Here is a 25,842-nt window from a genome sequence, read left to right as displayed (position 1 = left end):
GGCTCCAGTGATCGGCCATTGATTTCACCCACACACACACACACACACACACACACACACACACACACACACACAGAGGACTCAGTCACTCATGTAAACAACACGATCAACTCTCTCTCTGTGTCTTCTCTCTGCTCAACCGGTCTGGGTGGGTGGGTGTGGGTCACAGACAGTGGGTGTGGGTGTGGGTCACAGTGGGTGGGTGGGGGTCCTCTGGGAGGGAGTGGTGGTCCCTGATCGTCCTCTTCAGCGACACATGACAGTGACAGCTGGGTGTTGGTGGCACACACACACACACACACACACACACACTCTGCTGTGTGCCGATAAGAGAGGCTGTCTAACTGATAAAACATGACAATAACGGTCACTAACGGTCCAGAAAACCCGACCATGTAGACAGAGATCGGGGGGACTCGAACCATTGAAGCTGTGGAGACAAGGACACACTGGAGACTCTGAGCTGATGGCGACATGTTTGGGACTTTATCTTGGCTTGTGAGTCGTGGTGGGTTTGGATCGGATATTATTCGGATTGGACTGTTTCGGCGAATGTAACAGTTTTTTGAGTTTCGAATAGTCGTTTGTTTGGTAGAAGAAGCAGCGAGAAGATGAGACTGTTGGTGTATCTGTCGAGCTGTAGGAGGATGGAGCTGTTTGGAGGACGTCTGCACAGGTAAGACTGTTAACCTGGAGATTATATCAGCGGTTATCGATTACTGTTCATTAAAGGTGCTGTAAGTGTCATTATTCGCTCTATATGTAACTGTCTGATAGTAATAGTTACTATGTTCATTCAGTAATAGGTCTCTCCTTACCTAGCCTTGGATCTAGCTAGCTGTAGAATACAACTCTCGTAGACGTATTTATGATTCTGACGTTTTCAATCTACGAGAGTTGTAGGTTCCCCCCCCCCCCCCCCATGGACACAGGGACTTTATACACTATACCCCGTATAGACACTCCAAACATGTACAAATTGAAAAAAAAACGGTGCTTACCGCCACGCCCCAAATGTTAACTCTCGCTACGGGGTAGTAGTTTAATGTAATAATCCATATCTTTCAATAAAGAAGTGTTTTAATGCCATTTGTGGCCGAACGCCATTTTTTCACCCTCGTTTACTTCCTGTTTACATTGAGTGTAATTCCGGGTTTCACCGGATGCGCCCCTTCACTACCTGTCAATACAGAATCGGCCACAGACGGCATTAAAACACTTCTTTATTGAAAGATATGGATTATTAAATTAAACTACTACCCCGTAGCGATAGTTAACATTTGGGCGTGGGGTTAAGCACCTTTATTTTCAATTTGTACATGTTTGGAGTGTCTACGGGGCATAGTGCGGAAAGTTCTTGTCTCCATGGGGGGTGGACCCTACAACTGTCGTGGTTCCATGACAAACGTCATGGAACCACTTGTTCCTGGTTTGCGATTTTTTTACATTCACAACTGCTACATCTACATAAACGTTCAGATTTCAAATTTAAAGTGCTGACCCCCATGGCCACGGATGTAACAAGTTCAGCCGCCCGCAAAAGGTCTATGTACTTGTATCTCCGTATTGTTCAATAAAAAGCTTTTTAATCTGATTGCCGGCCATTTTCTCCGAATTTTCTCCAATGCTTTCAACTACGCGACACTACCGGTATGGAGGTGTATTGCACTCTGATACATTACCAAAAAAATAATAGAATAATAGATAATGGCCGGTGATCGGATTAAAATGCTTTTTATTGAACATTACGGGAGATACGGGTACTTATCGTGGAACGGATCAACTTGTAACATCCGTGGCTCAGGGGACAGCACTTTATATTTGAAATCTGAACGTATATGTACATGTGACTGATGTGAGAGTTGTAAATATTTAAAAAAAAATCGAAAACCAGTCGTGTATGACAGTCGTGTTTCAGGGCTACCTTGGATCAAGACTATCTTTTATAAGACACTATTATAAAATGTCAAAATCGACAAAATACATCTATGATAGTCTTGATCCAAGGCTATAGGTCTGTCCTCATCTCTCCAGCTCTTTAATAGTATAACAGGAAATACATTTTCAGGTGTGTTGACAATTTCATCCAATCAGGAGAGAGAGAACCCATTTATCAGCTTGATTTTTTAAATAAGTATTCAGTTGTATCTTATTTATTTTTATGTTTCATCTCTTCTAATTTCACTTGTTTCTCTCCTGATTGGATGGAATTGGTAGCCCAACCTGAACATATATGTTCTGTTTACTAAAGAGAACAAACTCTCTAGTAGTCTGACATCAATGATTATTATCAGAATATAGAGCTATTTAAATGACAAGGGGTGTGTGTGTGTGTGTGTGTGTGTGTGTGTGTGTGTGTGTGTGTGTGTGTGTGTGTGTGTGTGTGTGTGTGTGTGTGTGTGTGTGTGTGTGTGTGTGTGTGTGTGTGTGTGTGTGTGTGTGTGTGCGCTGATCAGCAAGCTCTGTGTGCACCATGATGCCAAAAGGTTGTGAGCCTCTAGATTGGCTAGATCAAACCGGGGAAAGCGTGTTTTAGATTTTAGCGTTGGACGTTCAAAAATAGCAGATATACAAGTGAGCAGCTTTCAAAAATCTTGAAAGTAGTGTACGATTTAGAATGCATTTGTAGAATCGGCCTCACCTTAATGCGTTAAATCAGTGGTGATGTAACTTTGATGATGGAGAGGGCCACTATATTTCCACACTCACTCCAGAGGGCCACATTGCATGTACTGTCTCTCCGTATTTTACCTTTTTTCGCCATTCTATGTCCCACAAAAGTAGCAAAATTAGCCGTTCTACAAGCTCAAAACGCGTCGCAGTGCGACATGTTTTGAGCTTGTAGATCTGTTTTTTTTTGTATTTTTTTGTTGGAATTCAGAATTCGTTTTTGCTATTTTTGAATTGGAATCCTGAAAAGTAACTGTTTTATTTAATTTCAAATGCATTTTGTTATACTTATGTTAACTTTGAACTTAAATACAAATGCATTGGACATAAAACGGACAATAACATTTTAATACTAGTCATTAAGCTACTAATATAGACTGAAGTAATTAAAGCGGGTCATGTTTGCATGTTTGGAATTGTAAACAGCTGAAATCAATAATATATCACTTTTCTGATATTAACCTGCGGGCCGCATTAAGTGAAGGTGGGGGCCGCATGTGGCCCCCAGGCCGTCAGTTGCCCATGTATGTCGATAAGTCTGATTAACTAGCCCCCCCCCCCCCCCCTCTGCCCCCTTACTCGCAGGTTCTCCTCATGCTTTGAGAAGAACCACCAGAGGACTGACGATGGAGACGCTCCACAGGTGGCTAAACCCTCAGCCGCCGTCGTCCTCCTCCAGAACGCTGTGGTCCTGAGAAGCTGTCTGCTCCACACACACAACCATCATCATGTCTGGTCCAGGAGACATCACCACCACCCGCCGTCATGGAGGACCCTCACACACACACCTGTGTCCATGTACAGTTCTTCTTCTTCTCCTACCGCGGACTCTGAAGGAACGTCCGTGAAGAAGAAGACGCCGCCGCAGCAGGCCACGGCTCAGGTGGAGGACGGTGAACATCAGACCCCGAACTCCGTTCCGATCGGCGACGTCCGGCGGATTCTGCAACTCGCTCAGCCTGAGAGATGGAGACTAGCTGGTGTGTATTATCTATAGAAGTTGGTTCTCAAACATTTTCACGTCAAGGACCCCCCAAAATGATAAGTATTTGGCTGCGGACCCCCCTCTCAAAAATATTTTGTGCCGGGGATTTAAAAAAAAAATAGCAGATCTACAAGCTCATAGCGCGGCACTCGGTGCCGCGCTATGAGCTTGTATATCTGCTGTTTTTGAATAGCAAAAGTATAAAAGGTTAAAGTGGTTAAAATTATTGTTATAGAGTACATAAGTCCTGACGTCACTCGTTCATCCCCTGGTTCGTAAAGTCATTTCTCTATGGAGAATAACATTGGGTCATCTTAGAATCGTCTCATATAAGAATTGTGGTCCAAACATAAACAAACTGTCTCGGCGATATTGTCAAGGAGGAGGTTCTGTATCGTTTATGATAGTCAGTCACTTTACTTATATTTGATACAGTCTGTTTCTGGTGAAAATGTAACTAATTCGGCGGAAGTAACATTATCGTTTTCTCACCGTCAGTTGATGCTTCATATCCATAAGAGTCAAACCGCCGGGATATAAGATTTCTTATTTGACGTGATATTAAACACGTCTATGGGGATTCAGAACGGGGGTGGAAAACCGCAAACCAGGTAGGATGTGTAAATTACGTCAGACTTCGGTGCTCTATATATAGCATTTTGCTCTCCCCCCCCAAAGGACCCCTGGGGGTCCCCAGACCCCACTTTGAGAACCAATCTATCTATAGAGCTGGGGTAATAGGGACAAAATATCACGAATATCGAATATCACAATGTGTTTGACCAAATACCTCCATATCGACATTGTGACGATAATATCGTATATTGACACGTAAATAGAAAAACAACGTTTTTCAAAATTGGCCAAAAATATAGCATTGTGACCTTGTAGATCTGCTACGTTTTGACCATTTCTGAATTAGATTATTAAAAGTATTAAAAGCTTTGCAACAAAAAGAAACACGAAAAGTTGAACTATGGAGATAGGAGGTTTCTGGCTGCCCGACAGCAACGATAATATCATAAGCAGTTATTCTGAATGGTGTGGCCATGTCACCTCAGGTCACCTCGCTCAGGGCTGCTGTAATCATTACAGCGTAATGTAACAGAAGGCTGGCCCCTCCCCCTTCTCACTGACAGGAAGCAGTGGGGGAAACCGACTGACTGAACTACAGTACATATCGTTGTTGTTGTCGGGCAGAAACCTCTTGTCTTCATATTCAAACTCTTTGTTTTTTTTTCCGTCCTACTTGATCATACTACAGCGTCACACAAAAGCATCAAAAGTAGCAGATCTACAAGCTCCCAACGCGTCGCTATGCGACACGTTGTCATTTTCAAACATTTTAGTACTTTTACTTTTGGTATTTTAAGTACATCTTGATACCAATACTTTTTTGTACTTTGAAATTTCGAATTCCAGACTTTTACTTGTAACAGAGTACTTATTGATACTTTGTTTTACTAAAAAAAATTGAGTACTTTTTCCACCACTGGTCCTAGGTGTGAGGCCAAGTAGTAACCTGATCAGTTTGTTTTGAGAGATCTGAAGTTTTGCTTTTAATGCCTTTGAGGTTCTAGAGTACCATGAGGTGCATGTATAGTCAAAACGGCATTGGATGAGTACCTTTTAAATAATGGTACTTGTGGGGGCACGGTGGCGCAGTCGGTAGTGCTGTCACCTCACAGCTAGAAGGTCCTGGCTTCGATTGTGGGGACGCTGTGGGCACTGGGGGCGTGTCTTCTTCTCCGCGTCATCAGCGCCCATACCCTAGGTGGGGTTGGCGAAAGGGCCTTTCTATGTGGAGTTTGCATGTTCTACCTGTGTCTCCTAGGGTATTTAATACCCTCACAAAAACATGCAGTAATCCAGTGGTCTCTGTACTGCCTCCCCCTGGTCAGCCGGGGCGCCTGATGGAGGGGAAAGGAACTGGTTGGAATAACGTGTTCCTTCCACGCGCTACGTCCTACTGGGGAAACACCCCTCCGTCGGGTGATAAGAAGGCTTGTTAGCCCTCATGCATTGAAGGAGGCATGAGGTCAGCTCCGGGTTCTCCCTAGGTTGGCAGAGGGAGTGTAGTGCCCAGGATTACTTAGACAAATGGCACTGGGTGAAAAAATTGGGTTAGGGACAGGTAGATTTTTAAAGAAGGGTACCCCTGGAGAAAATGTATGTGCCCTGATCTAAAATGCCATGACCCTCCCTTTGACAAAAACAAAAATCAATGACCCTCCCCAAGTGATTACAAAAAAAAGATTAACCCTCCCCACCTATAGGAGTGTCACGATATATTGTCCCACGATATAGCCTATCATAGTATTGCATGTGGTCCCTGACCATGCATTTAGTAATGTAGGAAAGTGAAGATTTGTAATATATTTTATTTTATCGATGGTGGATACTGTTAATGTGCGTGACAACAGAAAGGAAATTCAACTCAAGGATGACAGTTTTACACACGCACACAGCATAGTGTGTATTTAAGGGAGGTTTTAGTACATCAAGGTAAATACAGGCTTTTATTTGATGTATGATGACGCATCAATGTTGTCAGTTACTTGGAAGTCGGACATCCGAGTCAGACATCCGACTTCCAAGTAACTGACAACATTGATGCGTCATCATACATCAAATAAAAGCCTGTATTTACTTTGATGTACTAAAACCTTCCTTAATACTTCCACAGAAATGGGAGTTAGAATTTCAAGGGAAACTGTACCGGTTTACCTGGTTGAGTCATCATTAGTAGGAAATTCGAAAATGGCCCCTGTCTAAGTCTTAACAATTAGGTTATCAATTATGGCCTGATGATTCTGGTTTTACTTGTGGAACTAGGCTGGCATCTATGCACAACTGTCCATATAGATCCAAATTAATCACATGCACAGAATTACTTCAAATGATTATGAATATCCAGTTATAAATTGGTTATTGTAACCTACCTGGTGTATGTCATTCTATGAGCAACAAAAACACACTTAAAAGAGGATATCTCTGTGTTGGAAATTGGGATAAAGCATCTCTCTAATATGCCTAACACCTGTTGAAGTGTTGCTTAATTGTTCAACCACCATCGTTAAGACGCTGAATAGATTTGACTGGGTCGTTCACACTTGCTGTGGTTGATGGCTTGTTAACGACCGTCATTGATTCTAAACAGACCAAGGTGTTACTGAATTTGAATCCTTTGTATCCTTTGAAATAGAGAGGGGTCATTGAACACTGTTCTGCTGTACTAAAAATGTATATAAAAATGGACTATTTTATCAATTCAAAATTGCATGACCCTCCCTTGGATTCAAAGTAAAATTAGCTGACCCTCCCTTGTACTAAAATTAGAAAGGCATGACCCTCCCCTATTTTCCTCCAGGGGCCCCCTTCTGTACATTTCGACTGGTCCCTTACAAAAATCACGGGATAAAAAAATGTAGAAAAATAAATGAATAACGGTACTTGTACCTAACCGTGGTGTGTGTGTGTGTGTGTGTGTGTGTGTGTGTGTGTGTGTGTGTGTGTGTGTCTCCTCATCTCAGCCGCGGTGGGTTTCCTGGTGGTGTCCAGCGGAGTGACCATGTCGGCGCCGTTCTTCCTGGGCAGAGTGATCGACACCATCTACACGGCGGGGGCCGACACGGAGAGCATGACCGCTTCACTCACGTCCCTCTGCATCATGCTGACCGGGGTCTTCCTGTGTGGAGGGGCCGCCAACGCCGCCAGGGTCTACCTCATGCAGACCTCAGGTGAGACACACACAGCGCCCAAAACCAGCGTGATTAGAATCAGAATACGTCTAGATGACATGTCATATGACAGATATAGAATCAGCTACAGATACAGAACGCGTCTAATAATGACTCGGCCTGGGAAAATCTGGATGGTCTTGAGTTTTTACAACTGCTTAAAACCCTATACTTAGTTGACCGGGGTCCCCCTGGGGCCTGCACTTGGTCCCCTCCTTTTTTAGCGGTGCCAACCGCTCTATATCTGACTTTGTCCGTGAGTCCGTGTGTCCGTCCGTATGCCCGTATGTCCGTATGTCCGTCCGTCCGTATGTATTCCCCTCTGTATTCTTATTGGCTGGGCTATAAACAAATATTGATGACAACACAAACTCCCCACCAGAAGTGCGTATGTATGTTTGAGCACGGGGCTCATCAAAGGCCACCGCTTCCTTCACACAGGGTGTGATTTTTTTAAAACAATTAGCATTTTACAATTTAACAATTGAGGCATTTAGTAGACTCTCTCACCCCATTAAGGCCTGAGGCCGATTCTACCAACGTCTTCTAAATCCTAACAGTTTTCTGAAAAACGTATGACGTTGCCTATGTCAGGGGTTCTCAAACTTTTTCATGTCAAGGACCCCCATAATTATATGTATTTGGCCGCGGACCCCCATCTCAAAATATCTTATATCATCTCTGTCGGGTGGAAACTGTAACTTTTCAGGATTTAAAAAAAAAATCAAATACAAGTAGCAGATCTACACGCTCAAAACGTGTTGCTTCATTTGGAGCTTTGCAGATCTGCTACTTTTGATATCTTTGTGTGACGCTGCTGTTGTAAGATCAAGTAGGACGTTCATTTAGGGGGGAATTTTTTTTTGCTGTCTGCCCGAGAGCAACCATATGTTTTGCTGCCGTGTCAGATGTACAAAAGAAGCAGAAGGCACACATACATACATTATATACACGTCTATGTTTGTGTTCTTTTGTTGTTGTTGTTATTTGACCATGTGTCCTTATTCAGGGCTCTCTCTCTGAGCCTTTATCCCCAGGCTGGGAGACACCTCCAGTGTTATTACAAACAGTGGGTTTCTAGGATGATGTTTGTCCTTCCGTAACCCATTAAGACCGGGAACGCATCTGTGTCATTGTAAGATTTCTTTGGGCTTTTCAAAAAATAACAGATCTACAAGCTCATAGCGCGGCACCGAGTGCCGCGCTATGAGCTTGTAGATCTGTTATTTTTTGAAAGATCGTGGATCGATTTTGTTAACCGCTTGTACAAATCTTTGAGGATATTCATTTTTAAAGCGAACATGTTACTCAAATCTTTGCGAACATTTTACAAATGTTCGCTTTACAAAATATGTATTCAGAGATTTGCAAAAGAAATCATGATATTTTGAAACTAGCAGATCTACAAGCTCATAGCGCGTTAGAGCTGTTATTTCTGAATAGCCAAAGAAATCTAAAATGACACAGATGCGTTCCCGGATTGATTGGGTTAATTATTTTTGCCCTGTTATAACACCTGCTGTTCGTATACATCAGTGTGTGTCCTGCAGGGACGAAAGAGAGCTCCCTGTGGTGACCTTAGCTACCCTCACCACCTCCCACAGTGTCTCATAGTCCTTTAGGAAGAGCAGGGGTGTTCAACAGGGGGTCCCGACGGGGACCCCTAGGGGGTCCTCAGAGATGCAACAGAGGGGCCATTAAAAAAAAAAATTACATTACGCATTTTATTTCTGGCTGTGTTTGCCCACTGCCAGCGATTTAGTGTTTTTTATAACTTTAAAAATAAAAAAATAAAAATTTCATTATGATCGCAAGTCCAATCGTTTCTAAACACACCCACGATACGTGCACGCCGCTCAGACAACAAACATTCCGATCGGGGAGGTTTCGCCATGTGAACGTCACGGCTCACTTACTTTTTCCACCTCGCCACAGACCTCGCTAAATCCCTTATGATGGCGTGTTCAGCTGTTTGTAGACACACAGGGTAGCTGTGTGAGTGGCCCAGAGAAGACATTTTCAATCGGCGACATTCCATTTTGCTGTAGTAGCGGTTTCTAAACAGCGTTTCTGATGCACCACGGCGGAGAAAAACAAAGCCGAGATAATGGCGATTTAGTGGAAGGTTTAGAGCAGCGGCAGGCGGAAACTGAAAGTGGTAGTGGCAGATTTCGTAATTGGGAAAAAAAATGTTTTTACGTCAGTGGCAGTGAATGAGTTAACCACTTATTCTGAGGGGAACATTAGCCGGAAATACTGTAGCAGATCTGCAAGCTCACAACGCCTCACGCTGTGAGTTTGGTGAAGAGGGGGGGAAAAGAGCAGACCAAGTACAGAGCTAAGCTAACGGTCAAGTATGCTAACTGTGATGAACGGTCTGAAAATACACATTAACAATGAATCCAACATATTAATAATAAAGATAAGTCAACAAACCAACATGGATTGACACAACACCGACTATAATGAAGCTATCTATGAAGTCTAGGAAAAAGTTTAATCTGCAACACAATAGAGTACAGAAGTCCTGACGTCACTCGTTCATCCCCAGGTTCGTAAAGTCATTTCTCTATGGAGAATAACATTGGGTCATCATAGAATCGTCTCATATAAGAATTGTGGTCCTAAAATAAACAAACTGTCTCAGCGATATTGTCAGGGAGGAGGTTCTGTGTCGTTTATGATAGTCAGTCACTCATATTTGATACAGGTGGAAAACCGCGAACCAGGTAGGATGCGTAAATTACGTCAGACTTCGGTGCTCTATGTTATACTGTAGTGGGGGGTAGTGCTGCACAATTAATCGAAAAAATATCGTGATCTCGATTCAGACACCTATGCAATCTCGATTTTTAATTATGGCGATATTTATTTATTTTTTGCTTAATATTTAGAGAATATAAAGAGAATCGTGTGAGAAATTTGATCTCAATTCTTATGGAGGAAAATCGTGATTCACATTTGAGCAAGAATCGTGCAGCACTAGGGGGGGTCCCTGCTTCATCTCTCTCTTAGCTAAGGGGTCCTTGGCCTGAAAAACACTGGTTAACTTAGCTGTATTTCTCTTGTCTCTCTCTCTCTCTCTCTCTCTCTCTCTGTCTCTGTCTCTGTCTCTGTCTCTGTCTCTGTCTCTGTCTCTGTCTCTCTCTCTCTCTCTCTCTCTCTCTCTCTCTCTCTCTCTCTCTCTCTCTCTCTCTCTCTCTCTGTCTCCCTCTCCCTCTCTCTCTCTCTCTCTGTCTCTCTCTCTCTCTCTCTCTCTCTCTCTCTCTCTCTCTCACTCTCTCACTCTCTCTCTCTCACTCTCTCTCTCTCTCTCTCTCTCTCTCTCTCTCTCTCTCTCTCTCTCTCTCTCTCTCTCTCTAACCGTGTGATGTCATGCTCCTCCTCAGGTCAGGAGATCATTAGGAACCTCCGGGTCAACCTCTTCTCCTCCATCCTGACGCAGGAGGTGGCGTTCTTCGACCGGACTCGAACCGGCGAGCTCATCAACCGCCTCTCCTCTGACACGGCGCTGGTCGGCCGCTCCATCACCGACAACCTGTCTGACGGCCTGAGGGCCGTCGCCCAGGCAACCGCCGGGGTCAGCATGATGGTAGGAACAACGGCTGCTATTGGTTCACAATGATCACATGACATTTTATCTTAACCCATTAAGACCTGGAACTCATCTGTGTGTCATTTTTTTATTTGAGCTAAAAAGCATTATTTTACACTTTGGCAATTCAAAAATAGCAGATCTAAAAGCTCACAGCGCGGTGCCGCGCTGTGAGCTTTTAGATCTGCTATTTTTGAAAAAACGTGAAAATGTGTGCAAATCTTTGAATATATATATATATATATATATATATATATATATATATATATATATATATATATTCCTTTTAAAGCAAACATTTTTTTACTCAAATCTTTGCTTCTGGGGGGGTCCCTGGAACAAAATATTTTGAGATGGGGGTCCACGGCCAAATAAATATCGGGGGACCTTGACATGAAAAAGTTAGAGCACCACTGATGTAGAAACATAGTTTTTTCAGAATACTGTTGGGATTAAGAAGACATTTGTAGAATCGGCTTCAAGTCTTAGTGTTAAAACGGTGATTCTCACATGTTTTCATTTCAAGGACCCCCATAATGTTTTTGTCTTTGAGACCCAAATCTACACTGTAAAATCCTACGTGTTACTTGAACTCTGAGAGTTTACAAATGGAACCGATGGGTCCATTTGAACGCTCTCCTTTCTCTGGCTATAGTTTCAGTCTGTGTTTGAATGTCTCTCACATGCAAACATAAAATGCAATTGAGATGATTTGTCGGTTATTGTAATTGAATGCGACTTCACGGCCCAAGTTATTACCGGCGTCTCCTCCAATATTCACCACAGGGTTAGAAGAAGAAGCAGAGCTCCATTGTTAGCCTGGTAAACCCTCCCTCCGGAAATCTCATTTCCATTTGTTTTCAGGAGTGAGTCTGGCCTGATCGCCCATTCTGCAATATTGGCTGTGTTGTACACCAAACGGACGAGCCTATCAGCGTCGTCGCACATCGTTCTGTGATTGACAGCGACAGTTGGCCAATCAGGTGGCGAGTTCGAGTGAGCCCGAATGGCACCGAGTGCAGCCTGAATGCAGCCGACAAAACACGAACGGCAGCCATCTTTTCTGTCCGCTATTTTCTCCACTGTTTTTTTTACTTCAAAAAGCTCTCAAACTTCTATTTTGAGGCACGGAATTTACTTTTAAGATATCGTTTGGATAGAATTTAGTTGTTTAACTTCATATATGTGGTCAATTAATCATGACGGAGCCTATTTAAAAATAAAAATTCAGAGAACCGGCCGGGGCGGGCAGTGACACATGTATCCGAATAAGGCAACCATTTTGGGCATGGCCGTCTCAAAAGTCCCGTTGCGTCACATTAGTCTGGTGAACTGCTGATTGGCTGAAGGGGAACAACGATCATTGGCTGAAGGGGTTGTCAGTCAACGGTATTACTCCCGCCCAACTCCAGCCCACAGCCAATATTGCAGAATGGGCGATCGTGCCAGACTCACTCCTGAAATCAAATGGAAATGAGATTTCCGGAGGGAGGGTTTACCAGGCTACTCCATTGTAGCCACTAAGACACAAAAGCAAATAAAAGAAGCTATGCTGTACAGAGAGATCACATTTGTGAGATCTAATTGAATTGATGCTAGTGTTTAGCCAGGGTTTCCGCTGTTAGGTATTTGTTTGGTTTGCCAACGTGGTCGATAAGATTCTTCATTTACTGGCCAAATGCTATCATTTCCGGCCATTATGTAATACAGTGCTTATCAAACCTTTTCATGAACCCCCAAATTGACACTTATTATCCCGCGGACCCCCATTTGAAAAGATATTCCAGGGACCCCCATAAGAGAAGATTTTTTTACGGCTCTATAGCAGTGATTCTCAACCATTTTGATTTCAAGGACCCCCAGTTTGACATGCATTAGGGCTACGGACCCCCATTTAATGGCATTTCTCGTGTCGCGAAGCGTTGTGAGCTTGTAGATCAGCTATTTTCAAGAATCTCTTTCTCATATTATTTGACAATTTGGCCAGTGTTTTTTTAGAATAGTTTGTTGATTACCTTTGATGCAGTAATGGTCTTTTTTCCCAACTTAAATTGTCACTTAACTGTCATCTGGGGACCCCCCCCCCCACCCAAGAAAAATCACCCACAGGTTGAGAACCACTGGATTAATGAGCAAGATTATGTCCGTTGTTGGTTCTAAAATGTCGGTTTCGATACATTTTCGGTTAATTGCACAGCCCTAGTATCTACCAGATTTCCAAATCCTTTAAGACATGTAAAACGTGCTGTAATCTGAGCGTCCAGTTCCAGTTAAGTGTGTAAAGGTCTTGTGTGGTGTGTGCTGTGGTTCTGTTATGAGGAAGTGTGGTTGCTTCCTTCTTATCTTATCTTGCTCTGGGTTCCTGCCAGTCAGTCACTATTCCTAGACTACAGGCTTTGTTGACCAACTGGTTCTAATCAACATTTCATTAAAGGACGACTCCACCCATTTTTCAACCTGTCTTCATATAGTTGGTCATGTTAATAAAACATCAACTGATGCAAATCTACCGCCTACCAGTGACATCATCGGTGGGCAGGGTTTTTCTTTCTTTTCTTTGTATTAACGCGAGAACAATGGCTTCCATTATAGCACGCTAACTTTCTAGGAATAGAAAACCTGCCGTTTCTATTAGCTTGGATTCCCCCATCAATGATGTCACAGCCCTCCTCTGACACACAGAGTGAGGAGACACTAGGGCTGTCAACTCAAGATATTCGAATATTGGTCTTAAATATTTACAGATATTCAAATATATTTGAATATTATTATTATTATTTAAAAAAAAAGTTTTTTCTTCAAAAAAAAATGTTTCGATTTTTTTGTTGTTGACAGAAACAGTACAAAAAACAATGTATCGAGTGCTCGGATCCATTAAACATATCTTTTGTTTGTTTTTATAACTTGATACATTGTTTTTTGTATTGTCCCTGTCAAATATTTTTTTTTTTTTTGTTTTAATCAAAAATGTATATATATATTTGAATATTAATTTTCATATTCGAATATACATATTTTCCCAATAGTTGAATAATATTCGAATATGGAATATTCGTTTGACAGCTCTAGTAGACACAATCACAAATGGTGCCATCTGATAATGAGCAATAGGTGTAACCTATTATACGCTAGCTTCTACCTAGCTTCTATCATCCAAAAGAAGTATCATTCACTTCTTTTGTTTATTTTGTATTATTCCCGAGGGGGGGTTGACCAACAGGTTTTCCTGTCACTACCAAACATTTCTACTTCCTCCTGGCTTATTATGTACAAGGAAGTACAGTCATTTCTCGGTTGCGTAAACGTGTAACAGAAATGACGTCATTTCTGCTATGCCGTCAGGTAAACGGCTACACTAACACATTATGTTGCTGTTATGGTAGGTTGCCGTGGTAGCGTTCCACGGTCGCTGAAACCATTTCATTTAAAACATGTTTGTTTGCATTGTGTAGTTCAGTTGATGATGGAGAGGGCCGCTATATTTCCACACTCACTCCAGGCGGGCAGAAACCTATTTTTTTTACTTTTTTTGTAAATTAACCTGTGGGCCGCATTAAGTGAAGGTGAGGGCCGCATGTGGCCCCCGGGCCGCCAGTTACCCATGTATGGTGTAGTTAGTTATCAGTGTTACTTGTGTTATTTTATGCTACAGTTTGTACATTTGCTACATTTAAAAAGGTAAATTTCTGGCTTCATGAATGCCAGAATGTGGGATGGGCTGATTTCTAGATGCAATGCATTGTGGGACTTGTAGTTGACTTAAGTCTATGCAAACCTTGTGTTTACTGTGAGCTTACTGCTCACAGTAAACACACTTATTATTACTTATTATTTATTCCTTCATCTTTTTTTGTTTTGTTTCATCTATTCTGAAATGTAATATTTGAAGTTTGTGTTAGTTCATTTTCTTTTGTTTGCGCTTACGTTTTCTTTAAGCTACTATGATAATTTATTTTAAAAGATAATAAGGTGGGCAAAATAAGCTTCGGCTTCAGCCCATACCTTTTCGGCCAAATAGTCATCATGTTGACTAAGATGTACTGTATGTTTCAAATGTTTTGTTGTAAAAAGAAATCATGACCGAAATAAATAAACTAACTAACTAACTACTGTAAATCACTCTGGATTTAGAGCGTCTGCTAAATGCCTAAATTGTAAGCTACACTTATAACTCACTCACCCATCCTCTCTCTGTCTCTCTTTCTTCCTCTCCTCCTCCTCCAGTTCTATGTCTCTCCCACGCTGGCGGGCTTCGTCTTGCTGGTGGTCCCTCCGGTAGCGCTGCTGGCCGTGTTCTACGGCCGTTTCCTGCGCTCCATCTCCAAACGCACGCAGGACGCGCTGGCACAGGCCACGCAGGTACTGACACATGTAGCAAACGTCTCACACAGCCTAACATACAGTACTAGAGCCTGAACAAAACTTTCAGAACGGTTTCAAAAACTGCACATCTACAAGATGTGATGAACCTTGTAGATTATTAGCTATTTTTAACTTTTCAATAGGGCTTAAGTGGTTAAATAAATCAAAAGTTCAGTTTATGTTTGTATTTTATATTTACTTGTATGTTCATTGTATTCAAGTTAAATGTTCTATTCATATATTGAAGTGTAAAATATTGTTGCTGTCCTCCTAACTCCACTTGAGCTGTATTTGGGTAAAGTGATGATAATATAAGGACACATTCAACTATCTGACCATGTATAAAGTCATCAAACCAACTTTGATGAGGCAGTATTGTGTTGTTCAAAAAACATGTTATTTTTTTACATTTCCTGAAAAGTATATATTGTGGACAGACAGTAGCTGGTTTCTGCCCGACAGCAGAGATTTACTGTAATTTCCGGGACTATAAGCCGCTACTTTCTTCCCATGCTTTGAACCCTGAGGCCTATACAACGGTGCGGCTAATCTATGGATTTTTACAGCTAACGGCCACTAGGGGACGTTCTAAATCTATGGATTTTACACCTGCGGCTTATAGTCCAGTGCGGCTTGTATATGTACACGTTTGTTTTTTTCCCTAAATGTAGTTGGTGCGGCTTTTATTCAGGTGCGCTTTATAGTCCGGGAATTACGGTATACTATAACTTAAATGTTCTTAAATAGAAATTTTAATCAAATCTTGAGATCTATCTGAAACACGGGTAATCAGTGTTCTATGGACTCCAAAATCAACTTCGGCAATGGGACGGGCTCTACCACATACACACCACACTACTGTGGTCTACTGTGCTAACGATATGACCTCTGTTAAAAATAAAAGCCATTGTGTGTGTGTTTTCCTTCCCAGCTGGCAGAGGAGCGTATCAGTAACATGCGGACGGTCAGGGCGTTCGGTAAGGAGCTGTCAGAGGTCAACACGTACACACAGAAGGCTGACCTGGTCCTCGGCCTGGCCAGGAAAGAAGCCTGGATGAGGGCCGGCTTCTTCGGAGCGGTAAGTGTGTGTAGTTTGTGTATGACAGTGGTTCTCAACCCCATGAAATAATCATATTTAAACTAGGGACCCCCCAAAATAATCATATTTAAACTGGGGACCCCCCAAAATAATCATATTTAAACTAGGGACCCCCCAAAATAATATTTAAACTGGGGACCCCCCAAAATAATCATATTTAAACTGGGGACCCCCGCAAAATAATTATATTTTAACTAGGGACCCCCCCACCCTGACAAGAACTTGGAGTTGAGGCATTACATTTAGTGTGACTCGGTTCCACAGATAAATATAATTTTTTTTTTGCTGTATTAAAAAGGTCTTAAAAGTCCTTAAATTGTAACTTTAGAAACGTGCAGATACCCTGTATACTTATTCTGTATGTTAGATCGTTTACTGTTGAGTGAGAAAACAATGTTGCACATTAAGGTTATCATCTGGGGACCCCCAAAATAATTTGGGGACCCCCACTTTGAGAACCAATGCATTAGGCCCATAGAGCTGTCAGCCCGGCTGATTTTCAGTCTTAAAAAAGATTTGTATACAATTATTATTCTATTTTGCTTAGAAAATGATCCCTAGGCTGGGTTACACATTGATAGATCTAGTTGAATGTTGTCAGAGATTAAATGGAGCCTGCCGGTACATTAATCCTGCAAGTGTTTTAACACATCGGGTGCCAGAGGTTTATTAAAATAGGGTACATCCAGTGCCAGTATATCTTCCATCCACTTACGCTGATACGTATGTTTCGTGCTGTAGAAGCCTTGACGAGGACGCGCATGTAAACAAAGCGTGCGTTCGAGACGGCGGAGGGTCCCGACTAATGCCTGGAACAATAATATTTCTAACGCGATCCTCCATTGCAGAGTGATCGGCGATCGAAAACGGCTCATTTCCACCACGTTAAAAAGAAATGGAGATATTAAGCTTTTAGTCAAGGAGTTAACATTGGAGCGGACGACCGGAAGCATTTTTTACATGGATCCACATCCGGCCTCTCTAAAAAAATGTAGATCTTCAAACTCATAGTGCGCTATATCTGCTGTTTTGGAATAGCCCAAAGTATAAGATAATGGTTATTATAGCTAAAAATCTAAAATTACACAGTTTGCGTTCTCGGATTGAATGGGTTAAATATGTGTGGGAACTCTGTGTATAACAAAAGCACCACACTCCAGCTAGCTCCCGTTTGAAGAGCTGTCAGTGCTGCAGTGACATTTTCAGATTTCGAAACGTCACCGCAACAATATAAGTCCTTCAAACGGGAGCTATAGTTGGTGCGTGGACCTTTTTGTTTGACTTTGTAAGTCAACAGGTGCTGGACTGACAGCACCTGTTGTTTGTTTTCTTACCTGTTTTCATAGGTGTGTTTCATTGTTGATAATGGGTGCGTTCGGAAATACAGCACTGAGCGCACTGGCCAATACAAACTAATAGGCGAGTGCGCTCCGGTGCGCAATTTTCCGAACGCACCCAATATCTACATGAGAGGATGTGCTTTTTACCGTGATTATTGGCACGACAGTGATGAGGTCGGGAAAGAGGCGGAGCTGAGTTCCGCGAGCGCTGCTTTAGGTTCTCAAAGTGGGTTTCCTGGGAAGCTATGAGCTTGTCAATTTTTTGTCATTGTCAAACTGAATAAAGCAGGAGTTCCCAGACTTTTTAGCTCAAGACCCAAAAAGGAAATTAGATGTTTGTCCGGGACCCAAACTAGTGAAAATAGCAGATCTACAAGCTCACAAGCTGTGCGAGCTTGTAGATCTGCAATTTTCACAGATATTTTGATTTTATTTATGCAATACTTTTGATTTATATATATGTGTGTGTGTGTGTGTGTGTGTGTGTGTGTGTGTGTGTGTGTGTGTGTGTGTGTGTGTGTGTGTGTGTGTGTGTGTGTGTGTGTGTGTGTGTGTGTGTGTGTGCCCGTGCCTGTGTGTGTGTGTGTGTGTGTGTGTGTGTGCCTCATCAGACGGGGCTCAGCGGTAACATCATGATCCTGGCAGTGCTGTATAAAGGAGGTCTCCTGATGGCCAATCAACACATGACCGTAGGAGAGCTGTCTGCCTTCCTCATGTACGCCTTCTGGGTGGGCGTCAGTGTGGCAGGTAACACACACACACACACACACACACACACACACACACACACACACACACACACACACACACACACACACACACACACACACACACACACACACACACACACACACGCTCACTGTTGTTGTTGTTTCAAATTCTATGATGCACTCTGCAATCACCAAGCAACGTCAGGCAAGTTACAACGACTGCATGAATAAAGTTCTCAGTCACCAACAGTGGTGGAAAGTAACACATGTTTTATTTCAATTTTTCTATAACATTTATATAGCGCTTTTATGCAAAGCGCTTTACATAGATTGTGCATTACATTCACACACACACACACACATACACACACACACACATTCACACACACATTCACACACACATTCATACACCGATGGAGGAGGAAACCATACAAGGCACCAACCTGCTCATCAGGAGCATTTAGGGGTTCAGTGTCTTGCTCGAGGACACTTTGACACTAACTCTCTGGGGGAGCCCGGGATCGAACTGGGAACCTTGCGGTTGCCCTTCGGCCACTCTACCGCTGAGCCACTGCCGCCCCCTGAATTATTTTGCCGATTTATATATATATCTAAAATTCAAATAACCTAAAACACAAATCATGAGTCATAAATCACAAATCATAATGGCTGATGTATCTGCCAGACCGATACAGTACGTATATGGTAGTGGTTCTCAAACGTTTTTCATATCAAGGACCCCTCAATTGATATGTATTTGGCCACAGACCCCCATCTGAAAAGGTTTTGTGCCAGGGACCTCCAGAACAGAAGTTTATTGTTAAAAAATGGCAAATATGTCAAAAAATATATATTATTATTATCATATTTTTTTCAAAAATAGCAGTTGTACATGGTAAAATGGATAAAGTGGTTAAAATGATTTTGGTGCTGTATTAACACATTTTGCTGGGGACCCCACTTTGAGCTCCACTGGTACATGAGTCTGTCTCTGTTGACCGTCTCTGTGTTTGATGTGTCAGGTATGAGTTCCTTCTACTCTGAGCTGATGAAGGGCTTTGGAGCAGGAATCAGGCTGTGGCAACTACTGGACCGAAAACCTCAGTTTCCTTTGAATGGTAAACACACACACACACACACACACACACACACACACACACACACACACACACACACACACGCACGCACGCACACACACACTCTCTCACACAAACACACAAACACACAAACACACAAACACACACACAAACACTCACACTCACACTCACACTGTACTCGCACTCGCACACACACACACACACACACACACACACACACACACACACACACACACACACACACACACACACACACACACACACACACACACACACACACACACACAGACACACACACACACACACACACTGTCGTTACCTCACACACTGTTACTACACCTTTTTAACCTCACACTGACTTCCTGTTGCTTCTTGTCCACTTCCTGAAAACACATTCATGGTGTAACTGCATTTCATACGTTCACTACATCAGTTGTTCACAAACAACTGATTTTTATGGACCCCCACATTTGTATCTATTTTGCCACGGATCCTCATCTAAAAAGATGTTGTGCCAGGGACCCCCATAAGAGAACATTACATTTTGTGCAAAAAAAAAAAGTACTCAAATTGTTGAGTCCTCAAAATGTTGCGAAAATAGCCGATCTACAAGCACACAACGCTGTTTTTGAATAGCTGACATAATAAAATAGGGTTGCAATTCGTTAATCCGATTTTTATGCTATATTGAACCCTTTAACACCTGGAGAAGCATCTGTGTCATTTTAGATTTCTTTGGCTATTCAAAAATAGCAGATATACAAGCTCATAGCGCGGCACCGAGTGCCACGCTATGAGCTGAGCAAATGGAACCAAATGGACCCGTTAGGGTTCATTTGGTTCCATTTGTACACCGTCTGAGTTACAGAACCATAAGGGTTCATTTGGTTCCTAACCATCTATCATTTAGCTGTGGACCCCCTGGAACTCCCTCAAGGACCCCTGGGGGTCCCCGGACCCCACTTTGAGACCCCACTGCTGTGAATAACTGAAAATGTCTGTCTCTCTGTCCCTCCGTCCGTCTCCTCTCTCTCTCGCTCTCCAGAGGGACTGGTCCTTCCTGAGGAGCAGATGAAGGGCAGGCTGGAGTTCTGTGACGTGTCCTTCTCCTACCCGGCCCGCTCCGAGGCGCCCATCTTCCAGAACCTCAGCCTGCTGGTGCCGGCCGGCTCCGTCATGGCCGTGGTGGGCTCCAGCGGCTCCGGGAAGTCCACCCTGGTGTCCCTGCTGCTCCGGCTCTACGACCCCGATGCTGGTGAGTTAGTGGTGGGAAGTAGCTGAGTACATTTACTCAAAGAATTGAGGTATTTTTACTTTACTGGAGTGTTCAAATTGTCGATACTTTTACTTCTACTCCACTACATCTCGGAGGCAAATATTGTACTTTTACTCCACTACAATTATTTGAAAACTTTAGTTACTTGTTACTTTTCAGATATAAATGATTACATTATAAAACATACATTAACCACTTTAGCCCTATTTTATACCTAGGCTATTTGAAAATAGCAGATCTACAAGCTCACAACGCTTCCCCCCCCCCTCTCCCCCACTGCAGGTGTCATCACTATAGATGGGAGGGACGTGCGAGATCTAAATCCTTATTGGCTGAGAAGTCACATTGGAACCGTCAGTCAGGTAAAAAAAAATAGATGCTGTTTGCTTATAATGTGTCTATTGGTAAAATACCGTATAACAGGATTTAATTCTTCTGGGTTTAAAGGAGTAGTTCACCAAAAAAAATAGTTTTTTTTCTAGCAATTACACGATTCCCCATGAAGCCTTGAACTCATGGAGATTTTTTAGTTCTTGTCGCCAATAATTTGATGACCGGCGGAGTTTTCGGTACTCAAAGAGTCTCCATTGGGTGAACTACTCCTTTAAAACTGTACGAAATACAGTATTGCTACAGAAACAAACGGAACCATTCTGGCTTATTCTCTCCCATGTTCATGGTCCATAACTTTTTTGTGTGTGAATAAAAGTTTTTTTTTATCATTCTGTACGGTAGAATATGTTTAATACTATAACTAACACAACTGTAGTGGTTGTATTACTACAGTCTACTGTGGGGTTTATGTGAAGCTGTTTGAGTTGGCTGGTTGTTGAAATGCACTGCTATGCAAATACTGTACACTTGCCTAAAGTAGGTCTTGTGGTGTGGTAGGACATCTACTGGTTGAAAAGAGGTACTGCATGAAGCTCAAAGCACAACTTTCCTCTGTCTGGCCAAACAGGTCTTTCTGTTCTGGATGTCATCTCCATGTCCAAAACTGTTACTTTTCAAGATTCAGATTAGATCTGCTACTTTTTAAACATGTGTGTGACGCTGTTCACTGTAGTATGATCAAGTAGGGCGTTAATTTACAAAAGCAAACACAAAAAGTTAGAATTTGGAGAGAGATTTCTGCCCGACAGCAACAATATATATTGTAAACAAAGTATCTAGGGCTTAAATCTGCAGTGTCCTACATGGGATAGGACATTGCAGGTTTAAGCCCTAAATACTTGGCTGTACAACAAATTGCAAAAATAGTCGCTCTACAAGCTCACAATGCGACGCGACGCGACACGTTGTGAGCTTGTTGATTATTATACACTATTTTCCACAATGTTTTAATTAAATTGTGTTTTGGACAGTTTTGGAAAACTTTTTTTAATCACCGAAAAGTACCCCAAATACCCCAACTAACTTTCGGGTAGTTTTGGTTTACTTTAGTTCTGGAATATTTGGGATTTGGGCGCTTGTTTTAACAGGTTACATATGACGCTGTTAACCCATTGAAACCGGGAAAGCATGTTATTTTAGATTATATATATATATATATATATATATATATATATATAATAGAGAACAGTGGTTCTCAAAAATAACAGATGTACAAGCTCACAGCGCGTCACTTTGTGCCACGCTGCAAGCTTTGTGCATCTGCTATTTTTGAAAAATCATCTTCTGGGGGTCCCTGGCAAAAAAAAAACATTTTCAGATGAGGGTCCGCGGACAAATACAGTATATATCATTTTGGGAGTCCTTGGCACAGAAAAAGTACTGATTTAGAATGAGCCTCAGGTAGAAATCCATTCTAGTCCTGCATTAACCAACCAGGACTAGACACCCACCATTCCTTCATTCTGGTCTCTCTCCTCCTCCTCCTGTATGAGCCTGTGTTGTTCTCCTGCTCCATCAGAGAGAACATCATTCTAACACTCTGGTCTCTCCTCCTCCTCCTCCTGTAGGAGCCTGTGTTGTTCTCCTGCTCCATCAGAGAGAACATCATTCTAACACTCTGGTCTCTCTCCTCCTCCTCCTCCTCCTCTAGGAGCCTGTGTTGTTCTCCTGCTCCATCAGAGAGAACATCATTCTAACACTCTGGTCTCTCCTCCTCCTCCTCCTCCAGGAGCCTGTGTTGTTCTCCTGCTCCATCAGAGAGAACATAGCGTACGGAGCGGTGGATCCGGACAGCGTCCGCTCAGAGGACGTGTACCGGGCGGCCCGGGACGCCAACGCCTACGACTTCATCCAGGCCTTCCCCCACGGCTTTGATACGGTGGTGGGAGAGAAGGGAGTTCTGCTGTCAGGTACCAGAGGGTTCATTTTGTAAACTAAAACTAAAACTATGACCAAAAATGTTTTGTCGACTACCTTTTTTCACTGACAAAAAATAAGCTATGATGACTAAAACTAAGAGGGATCTAGTGGAGAAGAGATCCAGTAGAACTAAAAGACAAGTCATTTTATGTTTGTTTGCTTTCGGGTGTTGCGCTCTGAAAATAGCAGATCTACAAGCTCACAACACGTCCTCTACCTTTTTTCAGTCATTTGATGTTTGGTTGCGCTCGGCAGTGCTATGCGTTGTGAGCTTGTAGATCGGCTATTTTCAGCATGCAACCAAGTGTGAAATCAGCTAATATGACGCCATCAAGGCACCGCCAACATACATTTTAGTCGACTAAGTCAACTTTAGATTTTAAAACTTTTCAGATGACTAATATTATATGACTAAAACTAAGTGACATTTTATATGACTGTATGACTAAACTAAATCAAAATTTACTGTCAAAATGAACACTGGTCAGATGAGGGATCGTGGTGAAGCACCGGGCCTCTTCATCACATCTATAGCAGTGGTTCTCGACCTTATTCAGGTCAAGGACCACCCAAAATAATATGTATTTGGCTTAATTCATGAAACAATATGGAGATACTAAGAGGTTTCTGCCCGACAGCAAACGGTATAATATGTTCTTGTTGTGTGGTTGCAGGTGGTCAGAAACAGAGAATAGCCATCGCCAGAGCGCTGCTCAAGGTAACCATGACAACTCATTGTTTACTAACCATGACCTCCTTTGACCTCTGTGACCCTGTCAGTGGTGGACAGTAACAAAGTACATTTACTTGAGTACATTTTCAACCCATTAAGACCTGAGACCCATTCTACACATGCCTTCTAAACCAGTAGTTCTCAAACCTTTTCATGTCAAGGACCCCCAAATTGATATGTTTTTTGTATTTGTCCCGCAAAAGAGAAGATTTTTGTTTAAAAAAAAACACTTTCAAGATTTTTGTACAAGCTTGCAACATGGCACAACGTGACACAAGTGATGCAAGCTTGTACATCTGCTATTTTTGAATAGCCAACATTTAACATATGCTTAAAGTGTTTAAAATGATTGTGACACTATATTAACTCATTTTGCTCGGGACCCCTCAAGGACCCCTGGGTGTCCCCGGACCCCATTTTGAGAGCCAATGCTTTAATTGAGTATTTCTTTTTTGAAAATTCTTACTTTCACTCCACTACATTTGAAAGACAATTATTGTACTTTTAACTATCTAGGAAAGGGACCCAAACGTACAAAAATGCATTATGAATTAACCACTTAAGCCCTATTTCAAAAATAGTGAAAATAGCCAATCTACAAGTACTTTAATTCAAGTAAAAATGTGACTGAGCAACTCTCACTTGTAGTTGAGTAATATTTGACAAGTCACAAACATTATCTCACCTGCGTTTCTCAGAGTAGAGGTTCCAGTTGTGAGCAAAAACATGCATTACTGTAAAATACATGCATGCTCAGTCAACCTACCCTGTATAAATAAAGCTAAATAATATATTATTAAATAATAAAAGCAGTTCCAGCGTTCCCTGTTTTCCCACTGATGAGGCATGACGAGCTCTGTCAATCATTTATTTTTATGATAAACATGTTCTGATTACATCTGTTCAGTTCCAAACACAGACGTCTCATTCTAGGGTTTATAAACAGTGAATAATGTGTCTCTCTCTTCTCAGAATCCTAAGATCTTGCTGTTGGATGAGGCTACCAGGTGAGAAACTGGAGACTTTTTTTTTGATTGATTGAATACTTTATTAGTCAGTAATGTAAACAGCACGAGGTACAGTCAGACGTTAAAGCTAAAAGGATAACACATAAAAACGTCCTGGGGACAGTATAGGTCAGTAGGTCTGGGGACAGAATAGGTCAGTTGGTCTGGGGACAGTATAGGTCAGTAGGTCTGGGGACAGTATAGGTCAGTAGGTCTGGGGACAGTATAGGTCAGTAGGTCTGGGGACAGTATAGGTCAGTAGGTCTGGGGACAGTATAGGTCAGTTGGTCCAGTTGTTGATGACCGTTCTAATCCTGTGTCCTCAGTGCCTTGGATGCAGAGAATGAGTTCCTGGTTCAGGAGGCCTTGGAACGCCTGATGGAAGGTTTGATACTCTCTCTCTCTCTCTCTCTCTCTCTTAAGCTTATATTTAACCAAGAAGTGAATGGAGCAGCAAATCTTCGGATCACGATATCTTGGGTTCTGTGAGAAAAACGTGGGGGGAAAAAAAAATCGTTTTTTACGTCAGTGGCAATGAATGAGTTAAGATATGAAGATAAGAGGTTTCTGACCGACGGCGTGGATACGATATGACACTAACACTGCTCCTCTTCTGTCCTCCGAAAGGCAGGACAGTCGTGATCATCGCCCACCGCCTCTCCACCATCCAGAACGCCGACGCCGTGGCCGTCCTGGACCAGCGGCGCGTGGCCGAGGTGGGCCGGCACGCCGAGCTGCTGGCCGACCAACACGGACTGTTCCACAAGCTGATGGAGAGACAGGCCTTTCTGCAGCAGGGACACCAGCAGGCTCTGAGCTGAGAGAGGAGACGGAGACGCCAGAGAGAGACTAGAGGGGAGACGGAGACACCAGAGAGAGACTAGCGGAGAGAGAGAGAGGGACGCAAAGCATGAC

General features: G+C 42.5%; 1 protein-coding gene across 2 annotated transcripts; it reads left to right on the top strand.

Moving 5' to 3' along the window:
- The first annotated feature begins 229 nt into the window (after positions 1-229).
- On the top strand, positions 230-25,842 carry abcb10 (ATP-binding cassette, sub-family B (MDR/TAP), member 10). 2 transcript variants are annotated; one of them, XM_084058046.1, is made up of 16 exons: positions 230-498; positions 581-676; positions 3,256-3,650; positions 7,189-7,395; positions 10,785-10,987; positions 15,215-15,349; positions 16,284-16,430; positions 18,403-18,538; positions 19,524-19,619; positions 20,644-20,853; positions 21,157-21,236; positions 22,997-23,177; positions 23,862-23,905; positions 24,893-24,927; positions 25,254-25,312; positions 25,555-25,842. In XM_084058046.1, the coding sequence occupies exons 1-16, from the start codon at positions 467-469 to the stop codon at positions 25,746-25,748; spliced, it is 2,250 nt and encodes a 749-aa protein (XP_083914172.1). In that variant the 5' UTR covers positions 230-466; the 3' UTR covers positions 25,749-25,842. The 2 variants fall into 2 exon arrangements, with proteins under 2 accessions (XP_083914172.1, XP_083914173.1); XM_084058047.1 differs by having other exon boundaries at positions 230-676.

The sequence above is a fragment of the Gymnoscopelus microlampas genome (genome assembly GCF_963454915.1).
Source record: "Gymnoscopelus microlampas genome assembly, chromosome: 1".
Classification (NCBI taxonomy): domain Eukaryota; kingdom Metazoa; phylum Chordata; class Actinopteri; order Myctophiformes; family Myctophidae; genus Gymnoscopelus; species Gymnoscopelus microlampas.
This window is presented reverse-complemented; position numbering and strand designations above follow the sequence as displayed.

Excerpts from the sequence above, each read along its gene's own strand:
- abcb10 (XM_084058046.1), top strand. The coding sequence starts at position 467 with ATGGCGACATGTTTGGGACTTTATCTTGGCTT. Across the intron at positions 677-3,255 it reads TTTGGAGGACGTCTGCACAG|GTTCTCCTCATGCTTTGAGA; the intron begins GTAAGACTGTTA and ends CCTTACTCGCAG. Across the intron at positions 19,620-20,643 it reads ACCTCAGTTTCCTTTGAATG|AGGGACTGGTCCTTCCTGAG; the intron begins GTAAACACACAC and ends CTCGCTCTCCAG.